Source organism: Pagrus pagrus, assembly GCF_965226575.1.
Source record: "Pagrus pagrus genome assembly, chromosome: 3".
Taxonomy (NCBI): domain Eukaryota; kingdom Metazoa; phylum Chordata; class Actinopteri; order Spariformes; family Sparidae; genus Pagrus; species Pagrus pagrus.
In genome coordinates, this window is record NC_140187.1 from 5,561,352 (window position 1) to 5,579,267 (window position 17,916).

The 17,916-nt window shown below is 42.7% G+C and overlaps 1 protein-coding gene across 2 annotated transcripts in view; it reads right to left on the minus strand.

The window, feature by feature from the left end:
- The window catches only part of flnba (filamin B a), a 68,813-nt gene that overhangs the window by 23,965 nt on the left and 26,932 nt on the right, over positions 1–17,916 (minus strand). For both annotated transcript variants that reach the window (XM_084348574.1, XM_084348575.1), the window contains exons 2-15: positions 14,576–14,685; positions 14,285–14,420; positions 13,579–13,676; positions 11,543–11,690; positions 10,566–10,684; positions 10,339–10,416; positions 10,065–10,227; positions 9,625–9,825; positions 9,380–9,517; positions 8,713–8,839; positions 6,243–6,379; positions 5,646–5,839; positions 5,306–5,419; positions 4,577–4,720 (exon numbers count right to left, since the gene is read on the minus strand). In XM_084348574.1, the coding sequence (XP_084204700.1) occupies positions 4,577–4,720; positions 5,306–5,419; positions 5,646–5,839; positions 6,243–6,379; positions 8,713–8,839; positions 9,380–9,517; positions 9,625–9,825; positions 10,065–10,227; positions 10,339–10,416; positions 10,566–10,684; positions 11,543–11,690; positions 13,579–13,676; positions 14,285–14,420; positions 14,576–14,685 (1,907 nt within the window). The remainder of the gene's footprint in view (positions 1–4,576; positions 4,721–5,305; positions 5,420–5,645; positions 5,840–6,242; positions 6,380–8,712; positions 8,840–9,379; positions 9,518–9,624; positions 9,826–10,064; positions 10,228–10,338; positions 10,417–10,565; positions 10,685–11,542; positions 11,691–13,578; positions 13,677–14,284; positions 14,421–14,575; positions 14,686–17,916) is intronic.

Sequence of the window (17,916 nt, forward strand, 5' to 3'; positions counted from 1 at the left end):
GATCCTGTAGTGTTTAAAACAGCAAAGTTTCATTGTATCTCTATGGCCTGGTTTCAATTACAGGTACAGATATTTACATCCAACGTGTCATTGTAACAATAGTTTCTATAAAAATGGTGAAATTTTAAAATGTGTCTCTTTGAAACGTTTGATATGTATTGAAAAACTATATGATATGATGAAAAACTAAATATTCTTCAGATTTCTCTTTAGCTTCGACTCCAACAAAGAGAATAAGCTGTGATGTGCTGCAGCCTCGGAGGCTGCAATCAAGAGCTGATATCTGATCGTCAAACTTCATTTCAAGAGGAACAAAAGCACCTGTGAATAAATATGTAGAGGCAGATCACATCTACAGTCTAGTCTGACTCTCATCCAACAAAGATGCTAAAAACATGATTTATATTACATATATTTTGAAAAGAAAGTGCTCTACTGTTGTCTTTTATAGCTGCTCAAGAAATGTTTTGCAGAAGTAGGCAGAAATAAAGAGCAGCAAGAGGTTCATTTTAAAAACCAGGGACTTAAAGTAAAGAATAAATCCTGCAGGGTGGAGTCAGTAAACTAGTTTCAGCAAAGCACATCCAAGATTGAGTTTAAAAGGTTCACTTCGTAATTAAGTTGAGTTTTTAGTCTCATTCTCGTCAAATTCAGATGCTTTGTGATTGTGGGTCGGGTCAGTCGTCCTCCCAAAGCTTCAGTATTTGATGAGTTGGACATAAGACGCAAAAATCTACTTAATCACAACATGGACCTTTAACAGCCACAAATACTGTTAAAAAAAGCCTTTTCTTTAGTAAAAGAATGATAATTTCCACTTACTTCACATGCACACAGCTACACATTGTTTTATATACACATGCTCTGATGTTTATGGTTAGTATGTCTGTTTAGTCAAAGTCAACAGAATTATAAAAGAAGAAATATAAAATATTTAATTCAGGTTGGTCCTGTGAAGTAAAATATAACATTACAATTCAATTTAAAATATGATAAATACACATTTCAATGATTGAACAAATACCAAAAACAATCAACGTTATTCAAGTCAGCAAACGCTAAAGCGAACAAACCAAACAACACAGCGAAACATTTAAATGAAATGAATTTATTTTGAAACCAATCTGACGTGATCGGTGGTTGAAGACTTGGATTTATCTACAGTTGATGATTAATGTGAGTTTGGTTACAGATCCAGTTGTAAGAAGAAAAATAAAAGACAAAGTAGTTAGATAAATGCATCAGCTGTCTTCCACATTTGTTTTAAAGATAAAAAAAACCCCGAAAACTAAGAGCTCCCAAAGTTTTGTGTATCAACCTCAAACTACTTGTGCAGTTCACTGGCAAGAAACAGGCAAACACTGAGCTGAATCATCTTCGTCTCACAGCCGACTGCAGGACACTTCGCTCTCACAGAGCTGGTTAACGTCGTTAAAGTCACTATAGTTGAACTCGACACAAAACCTCTCTGCAGATCAACTTCAGCTGACTGAGTCAATCAGCTGACTGTGGTAATTTCACTGCAGTGGTCTGAAATCTCACTATAATTAAACTGTGGTGTGACTGAGTCACCCGCAAAGAATAATTAACTTCACTTATTTTTGCTTCGGGGAGAGAGGTCTGGTTGTTTTTTCTTACAGATGTTAGCAACGATTTCTTGCTATCAAACAGAGCGCTCCCATTAAATCGAGCCGAGTCAGCAAAGGAAAGTATTCTGCTCTCGATGGAGTTGAATTAAAACACAGAAAACATCAGTTATGTGCCGTTTCCATCACTCAATAGGATTACATCCAGACTCAGGAGCTTTCTTTAGGCATTCATAACATCAGACTTAGTTATGGTATTTACCGTGGTCTCTCGTCTGTTTACTGCGAGCTCTGTGTCTTAGCTAGACAACATTTTCTGAGGCCGGAGTAGAGACGCCAGCACAAAAGAAAAGCCAACATTTCTGGATGATGGAGGAGAAACATAACTACTTTCAAAAATGGAAAAAGTGTCTGCACATCAACAGGTTTTTTGGAATTTTTCAAGACGACGAATAAAAGAGGAAAATCTATGTTAAAGTTTGCACGGCTGCATCGGGAGTATCAGTGGAGTATTATTTTAACTGGCCAGGTAAACGGATGAGTACAGTAGAAATGTTTTCCAAAAAAAACCGTAATACTTTTTTGCCTGGTCTGGTTCAGTCAGGTTTCCACTATGAGCCGCTCTGTCACACTGGCGTCTCTACCTCAATGAAAAGGTGTCACTGCTGTTTGTTCCCAGCAGTGCTGAGAGCTGGGTGTGACTCTTTACTTTCTATCCATCTATCTCAAGGTGGAGAAAGGCGTTGTCGGTGCCAGGCGGCCTGCAGGCTGCTGCAGCTCACAACAAGCCTGCTGACTCACCACAGTTACGTCAGATCTAAACCCGGAATAATACTTTTTAGACAAGTACAAACTCTCCTGTTGAAATGATATGTGGACTTGTACAAATACTTGTGATCCATCGGAGCCAAAAGAAAAACCTTATCATGATCTAAACAATCAGTCTGATCATTTTCTGATGATTGCACAATCAAGTCTTCTCTGAAAAACAAAGTTCTTGTTTCTTGTACATTTTGGACTTTGTACGTCCGTCGTCTGAACACAGAGAAAGGAATGTGTCCTGAAGTTTACAGGTATCATTATAAATACCTGAGCTGCACACAAACTCCTATCCAGACGTATCTAAGGCCCATTGGAAGTTTCTCATGAGAGATATTTGCCCTGCGGGTGAAACTGTAAACACCTTATAAATAACAGAGCGAGAAGGGAAGACAGCTGATAAACAAAGTCAGAAACCTGACAGCAACAAATCTCTCAAACTGTGATTAAAAAAAAACACAAAATTAAACGTGGTTACAGTGTAAAGAAGAGTGTTTAGTGCATAACTCAAGTGAAATGAAAACCTTTTCACTGTTCCAGGGTTTCTTTTTGCTCATTTCTATCATGTAGTCGACAGTTTAGTAGATTTGCATTACGTAACATGATGAAACGTCTTTCTATCCCCTCAAGAAATCATCATAAATGATGATATAATAAGGAGCTCAGGGGTCAAAGGTCTGTGGAGGTGAAAAGGCTTCCATTCACCAGGAAGTAAGTGCACTTAATGTTTCAGTGCTGTGAAGAAAACAGCTGAGCTTCACGTATCTGAACCTCAACTCATCTTTCTTTGTGAAACATAAATCACTGCACACTCTCAGCGTTTCACATCACAGCTTCTGAATGTTATTAAGAATTTTTAAAACAAATGAGGTATATGATCTGCTGCTTTCTGCTTTTCCCTGTTTGTCCAGCGCGTACATGCTGAGTGCTAATTTCGGTGTAAAAGTGGTGATGGACTGAGCTTTGAGTTCTCTTGGCCGCCGGAGCACAACCATGAAAACTGACACGACCAGGTCAAAAGTTGGCAAAACAGGAAATGGATCCATCCAGGCAAATTTGAGAATGCCAGCTGGTTGCTGGTAAAAAAAATGAGGTGTGTCAGATTAAGTACCAGCTGATAAATATCATACTGAACTGGTATCAGATCAGGTACTGAACTACAAAAGCGCTTCACTGGTCTGTTGCTTGGATCACATCGATTCAGACAAGTGAAGTTCAGCTGCAGCTCCAACAAAAGTGTTAGAAAATACAAAATGTAAAGTCAGTTACAGTGCATGAACAGAGGTTACAGTGCAGGAAATACTTGTTAGTGCATATTGTGGTTTTTGTCTAAATACAAACAACCTGAGTTAAAAAAAAAATCAAAATGACAAAAATGTTACGATTAGTGAGTAAAAGACAAACCAGAGGTTGTGACAGTGCACTGACAGAGGTTACAGTGTGAGTATGGTGCATAACTAGTACATATAAATGTGAAAATGAATCAAAATACATTAGTTTGTTAGCTGGAACTGCATTTTTGATCATAGGAAAGAACACAAACTAACATTTAGATGTCTTCATGCCGCATGCCACAGCCTCTTTCATCACCGTGTTGGTTTTTTAGGTAGAATTAGTTTCCTAGCTTGCTGCCCAGTAACATTTATTACACAGCTGATTAGCAAAAAGGTAATATCTGGTAGAAGCTAATTAGTTAGCTAGATAATATTGGCAAACATTTTTGATTATTTTTTGGGGAAAAAATGCTTCAACAATTCAAAATATTCACTTTCTTCCTAAGAAACAGATAAAAAGATCAATAACAATCTCATGTCTGTGCGTTAAATATGTAGCCAGAGTCTGAGCATCATTAGCCTAGCTTAGCATAAAGACTGTACCTGTTTTAAAACATCACTTCTGTGATTTCCATCTGTGCAGCTGAACTAGTAGCTGAACCTCTTCTCAGTATACGTAGTGATGATGATCAGAGGCTTCTTTGTTTTACTGCTCGCTTCTTTATATTTCGACTGCACCACATTAAAACTTGCCTCGGATCGGACACCTTTGATGCTCTCTGCCTTAACTAAAGCTTCTGATCGGACCACATAAGCACTTTCTGTCTCAACCGGATCCTCGGCTTTGGACGGGAAACCACTTCCTTTTGTAACAGGGTGCTGTGATTGGCTGCTTACCCTGAAGGGGCTGTTGGGGATGCCGACTCCTCCCCAGGCGACGGCCACGGTGTGTTTGAGAGGGGAGTTGGGCGTGTAGGAGCAGGAGTACAGCCCGTCACCTTTACTCCTCACCTTCACGTCCACTGGGAGTCCATCTCCATCCTGACAGACAGATTGACACACGGTTAAGAAGTTGGTCAACACTTCGTGAAAGTCCAAATGTGGCTGCATAAAAACGTTTGTGCGGAGGATGAAAGAATGGAGGAATGTCTTCACTGCCAGTATGGACAGCGACCAGTAACAATGAAGTTACGGGCACGTGAGTGTTGCTTTAAGACACTTGTGAATGTGAACCTGTCCTTTAAATTAAGCACTGCACAGACTAATCAATAATACAAAATAATCTTACTTGCAGCCATATTTTATGTATAATTACTTAGGGTCACATTTCATTTTACAGGCCTGATAATTTCATGGTCAGATGGTCACATTAAAGAAATTTCACTGGAATTATCCCCAAATTACATCAAAATTTATTGAAAATTACCTCAATTTATTTGGTTATTTTCCAATAAGCAGTTAATAAATAACTGGTAATTTCTTTAATACATTTCCAAGAACCGCCCAACTAGAAAAGATGCAATGAACGTGAGCGGCACCGAGCATAAACATAGAATTAAACCCTTTGTTGGATTCAAAAAGTGTGTGTCTGTATTGACGGAGCATGAGAGGATTTCTGCGTCTTACCCGAGCCATGATCTTCAGAGGTCCTTTCCCAGCATCCTTAGCGCTGACAGTGAACTCAGCTGGTTGGTTGACCAGGCAGCCGGTCTTCTCAAGCCCCGGCCCGTAAGCCTGGACCTACAACCATAAAACCAGTGTGGGTTATCAGAGACGTCCCGAGCCGATCAGGGAGAAAGCTGGCATACTTTAATGGACTTTTATCAGCTAAAATAAGCCAATTAAAATCCTTTCTATTGTGTTTTGTCCCGGTCAAAATGCTCTCTGCAAGACGTGTCTGTAATCGTCCAAGAACCTCTACTTCCCTTGCAACTCTCCTCCCAGTTAAAATTTGGATCTCACTGACCTTATTTGGGTCGCTGGCGTTGTTGTCAGGGACGATGTAAGCCATGAAGGGGCTGTGTTCGATGTCCTCCTCATCACACGTCACGTGGACGGCGTATTCTCCCGGCTCTGTCGGCAAGTAGCGGACATCACACGAGCCGTCGTTCTGGTCCTCGCACTCGATTTTAGCCTGAGACGGTCCCTCGATGGCAAAACCTGGAACACAGCAGGTCAGATGAGATAGTTTGATAGCATTTAATCTAATCTCATTCCGGTGTCAAACACTCAAATCTAATGTGAAGCCTTTCCAAACTACTAGTTGTAACGTTAAAGGGTAACTCCACCAATTTTACACATTAAAGTGTGTTTACAGGTCTTGGGGAACACTACTACATCTTTGAAAAAGCAGTACAAAGCATTTTGTGGCTCCAGAAGAAGCTGCATGATATCTGATAAAATGCCTCCAGTGATGTCACCAAGTGGCTTAATGGCATTGTGGGTAATGTAGGTGTCCCTTGCCTTTTAGCTTCAAATATAACTTAAACTAAGAAAACAAATATCAGCCTGACAAATCAGATATATACCTGGTTTGAAAAAAAAAGTGAATTTGGAGACTCACCCAGCACTCCGACATCAGTGCCGATGGACTCCACCACAAAGGTGGCAGGTTTACCCACAATGCCTCCCTCCAGGCCAGGACCCCAGGCCCGGATCTGCTGAGGCCCCGCCTCACGGCCCACCACCACCTCGAATGGGCTGAATGACAGAACAAGAGAGAAGAGAACCGCCAAAATGAATTAAATCACACATTCAGGCGCTCTGAGGCAGCGTGGTACCAGTACAACATGTTTATATGACTTAATGTGTGTGTGTGTGTGTGTGTGTGTGTGTGTGTGTGTGTGTGTGTGTGTGGTATGTGATGGTTCACTCACAAGGCTGTCAACACACACACAACCTCAGTGCCTCACATAACTATAATTCAGTCTTCAGTCTCTAGCAGTAACTGGCTAAAAAGTGTGTGTGTGTGTATACAGATGGAAACTAGCTTCACGCAAAATAAAACTGTCTGCTGGGATTTACTGTCTTCAACACACACACACACACACACACACACACACACACACACACACACACACACACACACACACACACACACACACACACACACACACACACACACACACACACACACACACACACACACACACACACACACACACACACACACACACTTTTTCCTTTTCATTCAGTTTTTGTCTGCCTCCAACTTACACAGCCACTACTAGTAATAACTTCATAATTCTAACATAAGTTGTAATTATTACATTATTATTGGAGCAGACCTGGTTTAAAAAAAAGCACAGAAAGGCACCGGCTTCCTAAGTAAACGTAGGAAGGCTAACTTCCAGATCAAGATTCTGGTCAACCTCTACAGAGGAGCATCTATAGAAAGCATCCTGACGGGAAACATCACACACTGGCCCAGGACAGGAAGGCTCTACAGCGGGCGATTAAAACCGCCCAGTACATCGCTGGTACCATCTACAGAGCATCAGTGACACCAGTGAAGCGAGATGATTGTCCACGCTGCTGCCATCTGGCAAAAGATACAGAAGTATCACCAGACTACAGAACAGCGTCCCTCCCCAGGCTGTGAGGCTCCTGAACTCATCATCAACACCCCATTTTCTAAAATACAAATGTAACTTGTTGTACCTTGTATCTGTGAGGGAAGGCACTGAGGGTGTTTCGTAATATCGCTCTCCCTCCAGTCACTAACAGGCAGGTTGGAGCACATCAGCTGTGCAGGTTTAAACCAGCTTGAGTCAAATCTGTGAGCCATTGTTTAGCCTAATCTGTGATTTCAGCCCTCTGTGTCCTGATTTAAATCATCGGTTGTTTATAAAGTGCTGAGGTCACCGGACTACCTGTTCCTGTAACTGTTCCTGTTAGTCTGGACGTTTACCGTCAGCACATCTGGACCCATGAAAGAGGTGCAGCTCAACACCAGCAGGGCTCGAAGCTTAAATGCAATTTTGAAAACATACATGCTCTACAGCTGCAGTATCATTACAGCTTCTATAGCTCGTTTCTGACCACACATCAAGGGTCTAAAGAAAAGGGTGTCGAGTCCTGTACAGGTCTCAAAGCCCTCTGAGGCTTATAAGTGATATTGGGCAATATAAACAAAACTGACTTGAACTAACCACACCCATCATTGACGCTGGCTGTGAAGAAACAGACTTGAAACTTCAAATCAGAGAGTGCAGCAACAAACTGCTTTCGTCAGCCTGGTGTTGAGGTAATCCTCCACAGTCTCTTTCGCTGGGTGACAGAAATTGTTTTCTGTGGTCGTTACACCAGCCGGTGAGCTAACTGTCAGTGCTGATGAAGTAAAACAGAAACCTGCTCAAGGACAGCTTCTCAACCCCCCCCCCCCCCCCACCTCCTAAGATCTGCAGACAGCTTCTTCATTGTGGGAACTTTCTGACCCGGTACGACCTGCGAGGATGCCTGGACACAGGGTTCTGTTCTGTTCTGTTCTGTTCGATGAAGCACATTCAGGCACGTTTGAAATGTTTGTTTCATCTCATCATGTATTCACAGGTATTTTCCTGACATGTACAACTTCTGCTCCATGTCTTGTTTGTGCAAGTCTGGCTGCTCGTCAGTGCGTCTGTCTCGCCCCCATCCAACCCCCCCGCTCAGAAATGTGCTTTAAGCCCCTAAAACTAATAATAAAACTAAGAGTAATAAAAAAAACAAAAAGACAAAACTATCTCAATCTGCTCTACAGAGAGGTGACAAAGAGAACACGAAGCCCAGACTAGAAGTCCTCATTTCCCTGCGGATCCAACCATTCAGATCAGATGAGGTAATGTGCTGAGGTAATTGTTTGAAACACACACACGCACGCACACACACACACACACACACACACACACACACACACACACACACACACACACACACACACACACACACACACACACACACACACACACACACACACACACACACACACACACACACACACACACACACACACACACACACACACACACACACACACACAGTATACAGCTCACCTCTTCGGGATGTGCTGACCCCCCCAGGTGATGGAGACTGTGTATTTGCCAGGACTGTTGGGATAATACTCGTAGGAGAACACGCCGTCCTGACTGGAGATCTGCTTCACCGGCTCCTCGATGCCTTCTGAATACACACACACACACACACACACACACACACACACACACACACCAAACAGAGTAATCAGTAATCAGATATCTGTACTTTTTTTTAGTGCTTTTATTTGGTGTCATTGCCAAGACTTACGAACAGCTGAGCCAAATCCTACTGATTCTACCTTTAAGTTTAACAGTCTTTGATTTATTTTAATATTGAGCTTCAGTTAGCTTTGCAGAGAAATGGCCGGTAGAAATGTCCTTCAGAGGGAGACTCCTGACTTTGATACTTAAATACATTTCAGAGTCTGTACTTTATTACTTTACTTGAGTAAAGAAATTGAATCAGTACTTCTACTTTTACCCGAGTTTCTGTAAATCTACTTGAGTTACGAATGTGTGGACAACCGGTCAACAGTGCCATCCCCAGGAGCCATGCTGCTAGCATGACAAAAAACTACAGCTCCCATCAATCACTATGACAATGAATGACCATTTCTCACTTCAGGAACAGTTCTGGTTTGACGTTGTGTCTCTATAAAGCCTCGACAGTGTGAACTGTACTCACTGGGTCCTTTGACGAGCACCTTCAGGTCTCCGCTGCCAGCGTTTCTGGTGTCCACCTTAAAGTCACCGACCTGTTTCACTCTCATCCCCGACGGCTGGAGACCACGACCTGTCGCTCTGCACGCTCCCGGCATACAGGCTGGACAAACACACATGAAGAGGTGATTACATGTATAATGGTGTGTTCATGTTGGGTCATGATAACCATGTTTACAAGTCCCTAAAACAATAAACTGAAGTTCTCACCAGGCCCCACGTCCACATTGAAGGGGCTCTTGGGGATCCCCACCCCTCCGAAGGTGATGGTAACTGTGTGTGGGCCGGCCTGAATGGGCCGGTAGGTGCAGCGATACACGCTGTCGCCTTTATCCTCCATCATCACCTCCACGGTGTTCTGGCGGCCCTGAGGGTCTCTGATCATGGCCGTCACATCTCCTGTACCGGCTCCTATGGAGAGGACGACAGGAAGAGGAAACTTTAACAGATCAGTCTTCAAAAATAATCTGACTTTAAATATTGATTCCAACCAAACATTTTTTTAAGTAAGCTATGGTTTAGCTGCCAACGTTCGACCCTCCAGTTTGGTGTTGGGCAGCTGGCGTACACTCGCCTTCTTCGTATTCTCATTCTGGAAATATCGTCCTATGGTTTCAACTTTAAGTTTGAGTCTCTGTGATTTCTCTGACCTGCAGTGTAGATGTCAAAGTAGGTGGGTTTGTTGGCGACGTTGCCCACAGGCTCGACTCCTGGGCCTTTGACCGTGACCTTGGAGGCGTCGCCCAGCGCCTTGTCCACGTTCACCTCGAACGGACTTTTGGGAATTGGCTGGCCTGCAAACAACACCGTCACCTTGGAAACAAAAACAACAAACATTCAGAGACATTTATGATATGTGCATCCAAAAACATTTAATCATGTTATTGATTGTTAGATGTTTAAAGAAAATGAGATGAAGCTCACCTTGTGAGGTCCAATGACTCGAGGTATGTAGGTGACGCTGAACGTCTTGGGCTTAGCCTCGTTAGGCTGCGCCTTCAGCTGATCGACACACACACAGAAAGACGTTAGGGATTATTTTCAAGACTAATTTATCAAATCACACCAAGTCTGTCATCTAACAGGAGAGAAAACACTGTAGTCTGAACTGAAGCAGATAAGAAGGAGGAAAGGGAGGATTTGGTGCGTACTTCCTCTCTGGTACCGTCTGGATGATCCAGGTAGACGGTGACCTGACCCTGACCGGCACTGAACGTGTCCACGGTGAACACAGCAGGACGCATCACCCTGTTTCCTGTCGGTTCAATACCTACAGGAGAACATTATCAGATACAGTCAGGTAAAGAAACGGTTATCAATCACTTCAAATATCGATTTATTCATTATTAAATGATCTAACTTTTTTTGTATTGTTTGTACGCACTGTCCACTTCAGTAGGTTCATTTACTTCATGTGCTTTGGCAACATGTTATTTTTTCTTTAAATCAACAATCAGAATCAGAACTGATCAGAACAATCGGTCAATAATCTGCACAGACAGTAATTCAGCAGCTGTTTTGCTAATCAATTAATTGTTTCACGCATCGTTTCACCTAAATGACAAACGTCTGTCGCTGTTCTTTGTCATTAATGATAATTAACTGAGTATTTGGGGGATTTTTGCCATCTTGGGTTCTAGTTATGGGCGTACTGGACTATTTTCTGATCATTTTAAAGGGTAAGTCCACCAATTTTACACCTTAAAGTGTGTTTACAGGGTTCATAGGCAGTGCTGCTGTTGGTTGGAGCACAACCAACCGGAAGCAGAGCTGTGAGTGTGTGTGTTATAAGTAAAGTCATTTCCAGGGATTTCCTTCTCTGGGTTACAATCAAGGTTTGAGGATGACTGCCAAACTCACCAATCTGTGTGTGCGCGAGTGTTTGACTGTGTGTGAGTGTGTATCTTATACGAGTGCGGTCCTTTGTTTGGTCTCACAGCTGCTCACTTCCTCACATTGTCAAACAGACCAGTGTTTCCATTAGTCAACACATGGAGAGGAACAGGTCACAAACACAGAAGCTCTCGTGTTATTCAGTCGACACCCAGGCGTCCTTTTCAAAACTGTTTTTAAAAAGTAACCTAAAAGCTTCGTGAAGATATGTGTGTGTGTGTGTGTGTGTGTGTACCTGGTCCGTATGCGCGGGCCTTCTTGGGGTTGAGCTTGGGTTTCAGTGGAGCTCCTGGCTTCAGTTTGCCTTTGGGGAACTGAGACAGGTATGTCATCACCGACTGTTCGTCCACACTGGGATCGATGATCTCCTCTGGAGCGATCACCTGCAGGAGCACACACACAAACGGAGAGTTCAGGTTTGTCACATATTAAACCTGAATATCCCTAAAACCAGATTTGGGCTGCCGATGAACACTTGTTCGGTGATATCATGACAACACAGGGTGATAAAGGCAGATTTGTCTTCTGTCAGAGATTCTGCTCAACTGTCTGTCTCACGATATTTATCTCTGTGATATCTGTGGTTGAAGTAGGTCATTTTGGAAGATGCTGTTAATAAATGAGTGGAGCTGTTTTAAGATATTACCGCTGTGACAAGACTTTTACTGGGCATGGGACAAAAAATGTCATGTCACTATTATCCTGGCCGAAATAACTGCAATTCATTCATAGTCAGTTCATCCCAAAGGTGTTGGATGAGTTTGAGGTCAGGGCCCGGTGCAGACCAGTCGAGCTCTTCTTCACAAACTGGGCAAACTATTTCTTTATGGACTTGACTTTGTGCACGGTGGGCTCAAGTTGAAAGAACATTATTGTCTAAAATATCACTCCAAGCTCTAGCGTTAAGATTTCCTTTCAATGGAAAAAAGGAGCCAACCAGGAAAAAACTGCACCAGGATGTGGACAGGAGTGTCCACATACATTGGCCATTGACATAATGCCTAAAACTCTTAAAAAGAGGGTGACATAAGCGAAAATTATAATGGCACAAGGCCTTCATGATTTTCTAGAGAAGCACCGGGTAGAAAAAAAGTTTTTATTAGCCGTGAATCATCATCAGTGAATCAGAGGTGTGACGTGGACGGAGATGAGTGATGATTTTAGGGGGAAATGTGGCTGTGAGAGAACGTGGTTCAGCCCAGGACACTGAACTCTGTCACACCGGTGTCATTTTACAGTCATCATCATGGTCAACATTTTCCCAAGCATTTTAAAAACATCTTTATGCTGTTAAACCTCGACTGGAATGTGTTTTTTCCAGCAAATGAAGAAGCCCCTATATTAATATCATGGGTGCGACAGTGACGTTTGCAGGCTGTGTTATTTCAGGAGGAGACTTCCTGTGGGTGTCAGCTGATTGACAGGAAGTATAACATCATGCAGCCGAGACAGAAAAAACATTCAGTTCATAATTAATGAAATCAGAACAAAACATTATCACAGCAGGGGTTGTTCTTCATAGCAAACAAAAAGAACAGGTTTTTTTCTGAAGGACAAAAATTAGTTTAAATATCTGCAGAGAAATCGTTAAAAGACGTTTTAACTAATTGTTTTTTTTAAAAAACGCCCATTTTGAAAGCGACAAGTACTTAACTAATGATTTTCCGGGAGCAGTCGGTCATTACATAAGTCATTATAACACATTTCCGTTTCAGCTCATGAATCTGCAGGATGAATCCTTTTGGCTTCAAACAAAAGTGTGTAAAAAAAACAACAAAAAAAACAAGCGCAGGTTCAGTGAGTTTCCTCCGCTGTGAACAATCAGGAAACCAAACACATCTGTGTGAGATGCTGCAGGCGACCTTTGACCTCTGGAGAAAAATCACAGCAGAGCAAATTCTGCCTGTACTGAGCTGCAGAGAAAATACAGGATGTGAGGTTTGTCAGATATTTGCAGGTGAATAACATTTAAAGACCACTGTATGGACACTACAGTACGTGTATAAATTATCCGAAAGACGCTTGGTGGCTGGAGGACTTTTAACGTGAAGCAGCTGCAGGAAGTTTGTGACTGAGCACAGCATGCCAACACGGTCAATAAAACTTGGTATACATCTATTTTAGGTTTTCTACATTCAGTTTTCGTTATATGATGCGTAAAAGCCTGTCTTGAAATGATAGAAATTAAGGGTATGGACAGGTTAAAGGTTAAAGGTCACAGTGATGAGGCGGACATCAGTGTGCGGAGCAGCGTCAGAGGGGGAATCTAACCTGTGGGATGCCCAGCCAGTCGTCAGCCAGCTGCATGGCTTCAGTGGCATTCTCCACTGGTTTCACTGGATCCCAGGTCTCCCAGTCGGGACACAGGCCTGCAAACAACACACACGACAACACTGTCAACCACAACAACAGAGACACAGCATCTGAATCAAAGTAACATATACTGTACACATTAAAATATGACCAGAGGGGATCTCTAACCAGCAACTGGACCTTTAAAACGTCTCCAGCCTGCAGTTTGCCGTCGCTCACTGATGAAAAGGCTCAAAAAAGATTTTCTTGGAACAGACGATCGACATTGTTATTTATATCTGCTTAAGAAGGAAAACCCTTAAAAACAAATCTCGTTTCTCTTCCCTTTTTCTGAAATGAGTCATGAAGCCGGCACCAATGTTTCACCCAACTCCGTCTTCACCATGAACAAAAATCAAGAAATGTCAAACTCGCATCCTAATATAAATACTCGAGTACTTCCTTCTTTCATGGATGAAGCTGTATTCAAGTTGTAGTTGCAGTGAAAAAGTACCATCCACTGAGGAGGGACTGTTTTTAATTTTTACTACAGCTGGAACTGAATTTAGTTTGTGGTTCTTTCTGTCAAACGCAAGTAAAGGTGCAGATTTCTTCAAAAGTTTCCTGGACCTCTTGGAAAGTTCCTGTTGTCAAAGTGGCCTAATAGTTCACAGACTCAGCGTACCTGGTGCACAGCTGTCGACCAGTGCTCCCAGTGCTCTGCCGTTACTCCAGTCCTGGCTGAAGTTGTTGATTGGCAGATCGGGGACTTTATGTTGGATCCAGCCCAGCAGACGTTGTTTAGGCGTCTTTGACTCCATCTGAACAAAAAAGAAACAAAAACAAAGCCCCCATACAGTCAGTCAAGTATTAGCTTTGTTCTCTATTTTCTCTCTGATTTCTAACAAAGGTTTCATCATTTAATTATTTTTTTTTTTTGTCCTGAGAGGTTCAGATGAACAGAAGTTAATGTTACCTCTTCATCCTCGCCCTCCCAGGCTGGCATAGAGATGGAGTAATGCAGGATCAGAGTCCAGATCAGACCCAGGATCAGTTTCAGGTTCCCATCCACAATGGCTTTAGAGTCTGAAGGAGAGAAACAAACAGACCTGAGGTCAGATTCACGTACTACTCTGGAGATTACACAATCCAAAGAAGCACAGTCCTCTCTGCTGATGGTTGGTTTTCCTGCGATTATTACCAAAACTATTTTTACTACTAACACAGAAACATTACAGCAGCACCGACTGGTACCAGAAAGCAGCAGGAGAGCAATGACTAAGACCGAGTTAAAAATAACTCAATGACCACCTTGAAGGTATGAAAAACACATTCAAATGTTTTTATGGAAATCTGCTTAATTTAGTTAAGTCAAATTTATGTCCACATGATGAAGGGAGAGAAAATAATGAGATCGAGTTGAGATCATTTCAGTTCCTACAGTCTGTAGGATTTAACTGCCAACATCCATTTAAACGCCACAGCTTCAGTCTGCTGTTTGGCCCCTCACCCCGCAGAATTAAGTTTATTTAAACAGGGATGAAAACTTGTGCGAGTTTGACCTGTGAAACAAAACATCTGACTACGAGGCAGTGACAAGCCTGCCGCCTACTTCATTTTACCTTTTAAAAGCAGAGCAGAGAGCAGAGTCTGCTGGGTTAATGCTTCTCATTAATCAGACCTCACTGTACCAGCTGGTACCTCACACCAGCTAAGACACACACATACACACACGCACAAGGTAATATAAGCTAATCTTTGGCTGCAGCACACCGAGTTCAGAGTGAAGCAGACAAAACATTCCAGTCATTTTTAATCTCTCGTCTCTAATAACAAAAAACTTGACAATTTGCGTCAAAGAAGGTAGACGCACAAGGTCGGGGTGAAATACGTCAAGGACACCGGAGATAAAGATTTAGTTAATTACACTAGATTATATTTTTCTAAATTCAAAATAAAATAAAAATGGAGCACCACGTCAGAGTTTGAACCAAACCATCACACTCACTGACAGCACAGAGAGTTTTATTGATAAAATAAGAGAATGCAAGAAAACACTTTTTTACGTTTCGGAGAATTTGTTTCAAACTTGCTGTCCGACCAATCCACAGCAACCTGGGGATCAGTGTTATGCCTCAGGGACACGTCAACATGTGGACAGGAGGAGGGATCGAACCTTCAACTCTGTGATTAGCGGAAGAGCCCCTCTGCCTCCTGAGCACCAGAGAGCTTTGAACGTGTGATGTCAAGGTGTCAAGTACATGTCAGTCCAACATTTCTGTCAGTGCAGGAATATTGTTGATGGCTTGAAGCAGGTGTGTGACCAGGTAACGTAGCTGGAGGGGCGAGTTACATAAACCAACACACTCGCCAAAACCTCAGAGTGCAGAGAGCGAGAGTGGCTTGGGAACTAGAAGAATCTGCAAGTTCTTGTTTTCTCTGAGTTCCTCTGGCAGAGTTGGCTTTTGATCGGGGTTGTTAAGTGACACAGATGCGTCTCTGACACTGATCAGTTTTCAGATGTGCATCAGTTCATCTGTACACGCCTTCTTTCTTCCCTACATTGCGACATGCAGCTCTGATTCAGCGACTATTCGCAAGAAATTATTCAGACGGATCCTGACGCATCTCGTTTTACAACACTCTCCTTACTCATCAGATATGAGGCCTTTGCTGTGTGATGCATCACTGTTTGTTTTTCTCTAAGGCATAATAAGCCTAATATCATATTTCATAGAAACTAGAGCCCCACCGATCTGTTAGCTGATGTTGGTCTATCACACAAATATATCGGTATTGGCATGTATGTTGCCCGATATGTAATATATGTAATTCAGTAAAAGATATGTATGTAATATGTAATTCAGTAAAAGATGCTTGGGGAAATCTATTATTATTATTAAATACCAAATTAAGTTTATGGCTTCAGTGCACTGGTGTCAATTTAGACAGTAAAGTTCATTGTTAAACGGTAAAATATCCTGCCTCTGTTACATATCAAGTGTTATTCACATTTGAGGGATCAGAGCAAAAGACATTTTTATACGGGCCGATACACAAATCAGAATATTTTACGTCCTTATATCGGTATGGGCTCCAAAAATTGAGAACTGGTCAGGCTTGAATAAAAACTTTTGCTCCTCCATTACAAAAAGCTGTGGAGAGCTGCGACCAGTAAAGAGGCTGTGTCCTCGACATGTAGAGAGGCTGCGTCCTCATGGCGTACGGAGGCTGCGTCCTCATGGCGTACGGAGGCTGCGTCCTCGACATGTAGCCCTCTGCTGCATCACCCCTCTCTCATCCCGTTTCCTATCACCTTGCAGCTGTCCTATCTAATAAAGCCAAGAAGAGGCCAAAAATAATACTTAAAAAAAAACCAACAAAACTATCTACAGTCCATCAGCCTCCAGGCCAGCACACACTTCACGGTCCATATATTGGAATTATAGATTTATAACAGAAGGTATCAGTAAAACGATCTCATACACAGCCTCCACACCTTCACAGTTACCATATATGTTCGTCTCTGCTCTCTTATATAACCGAGTCTGTGTGCAGACTTTCAACACTTGTGTGTATTGGCGTGTTCAGCAGATAGGAGTCGTGTCCTCACAGTGTGCGAGTGTGTGTTTGAATCCACCTGGTGAGTCTCCAGCTCTGCCTCACTGTCAGCGGGCCAGCTGTGGCCCAAACATGTTTCAGCAACCCAGGTTTAGGTGGAGCTCTGAGAGACTGCTGCCTCACCCACGGGTGACACAACGCTGTTAATGACGGAGGATATTCTTCAACACACACTCACTCACTCTCTCTTACACACACACACACACACACACACACACATATATATGTAGGGGAGAGGTTGCGACATACTGCTTTCCTCATTCCTAATCTCTCCTTCAGTTGCCAGACTCAACACACTCTTATCTCTTTGTGTTTCTGTCTCTTTTTCTTCGTCTATTTCAACTCCTGTCACTCATTTCCACTCGCAGCCCTCCTCCAACCCTTTTTCACTTCTCCACCTGTTTGATGTTTTTATGTTTCATTTCTCTCTAATCTCTCTGTGGCCTTCCCTCTTCCCTCCTTTTCTTTTGCCCTCTCCGGTTGATCTGCCACACCTGCGTGGCTTAGTGTGTGGGTGTGTGTCACCACCAGCCACCTCTCCAGCAAACATCCTGTCAATGAGCACCAGTCAGCGGCCTTTACCCTCCACACACACACACACACACACACACACACACACTCACACATCTCCACCCGCAGTTGAGCTCACTCCCTCAGCTTAACACTCATCAGTCACACCAGACGGGACACTTAGGT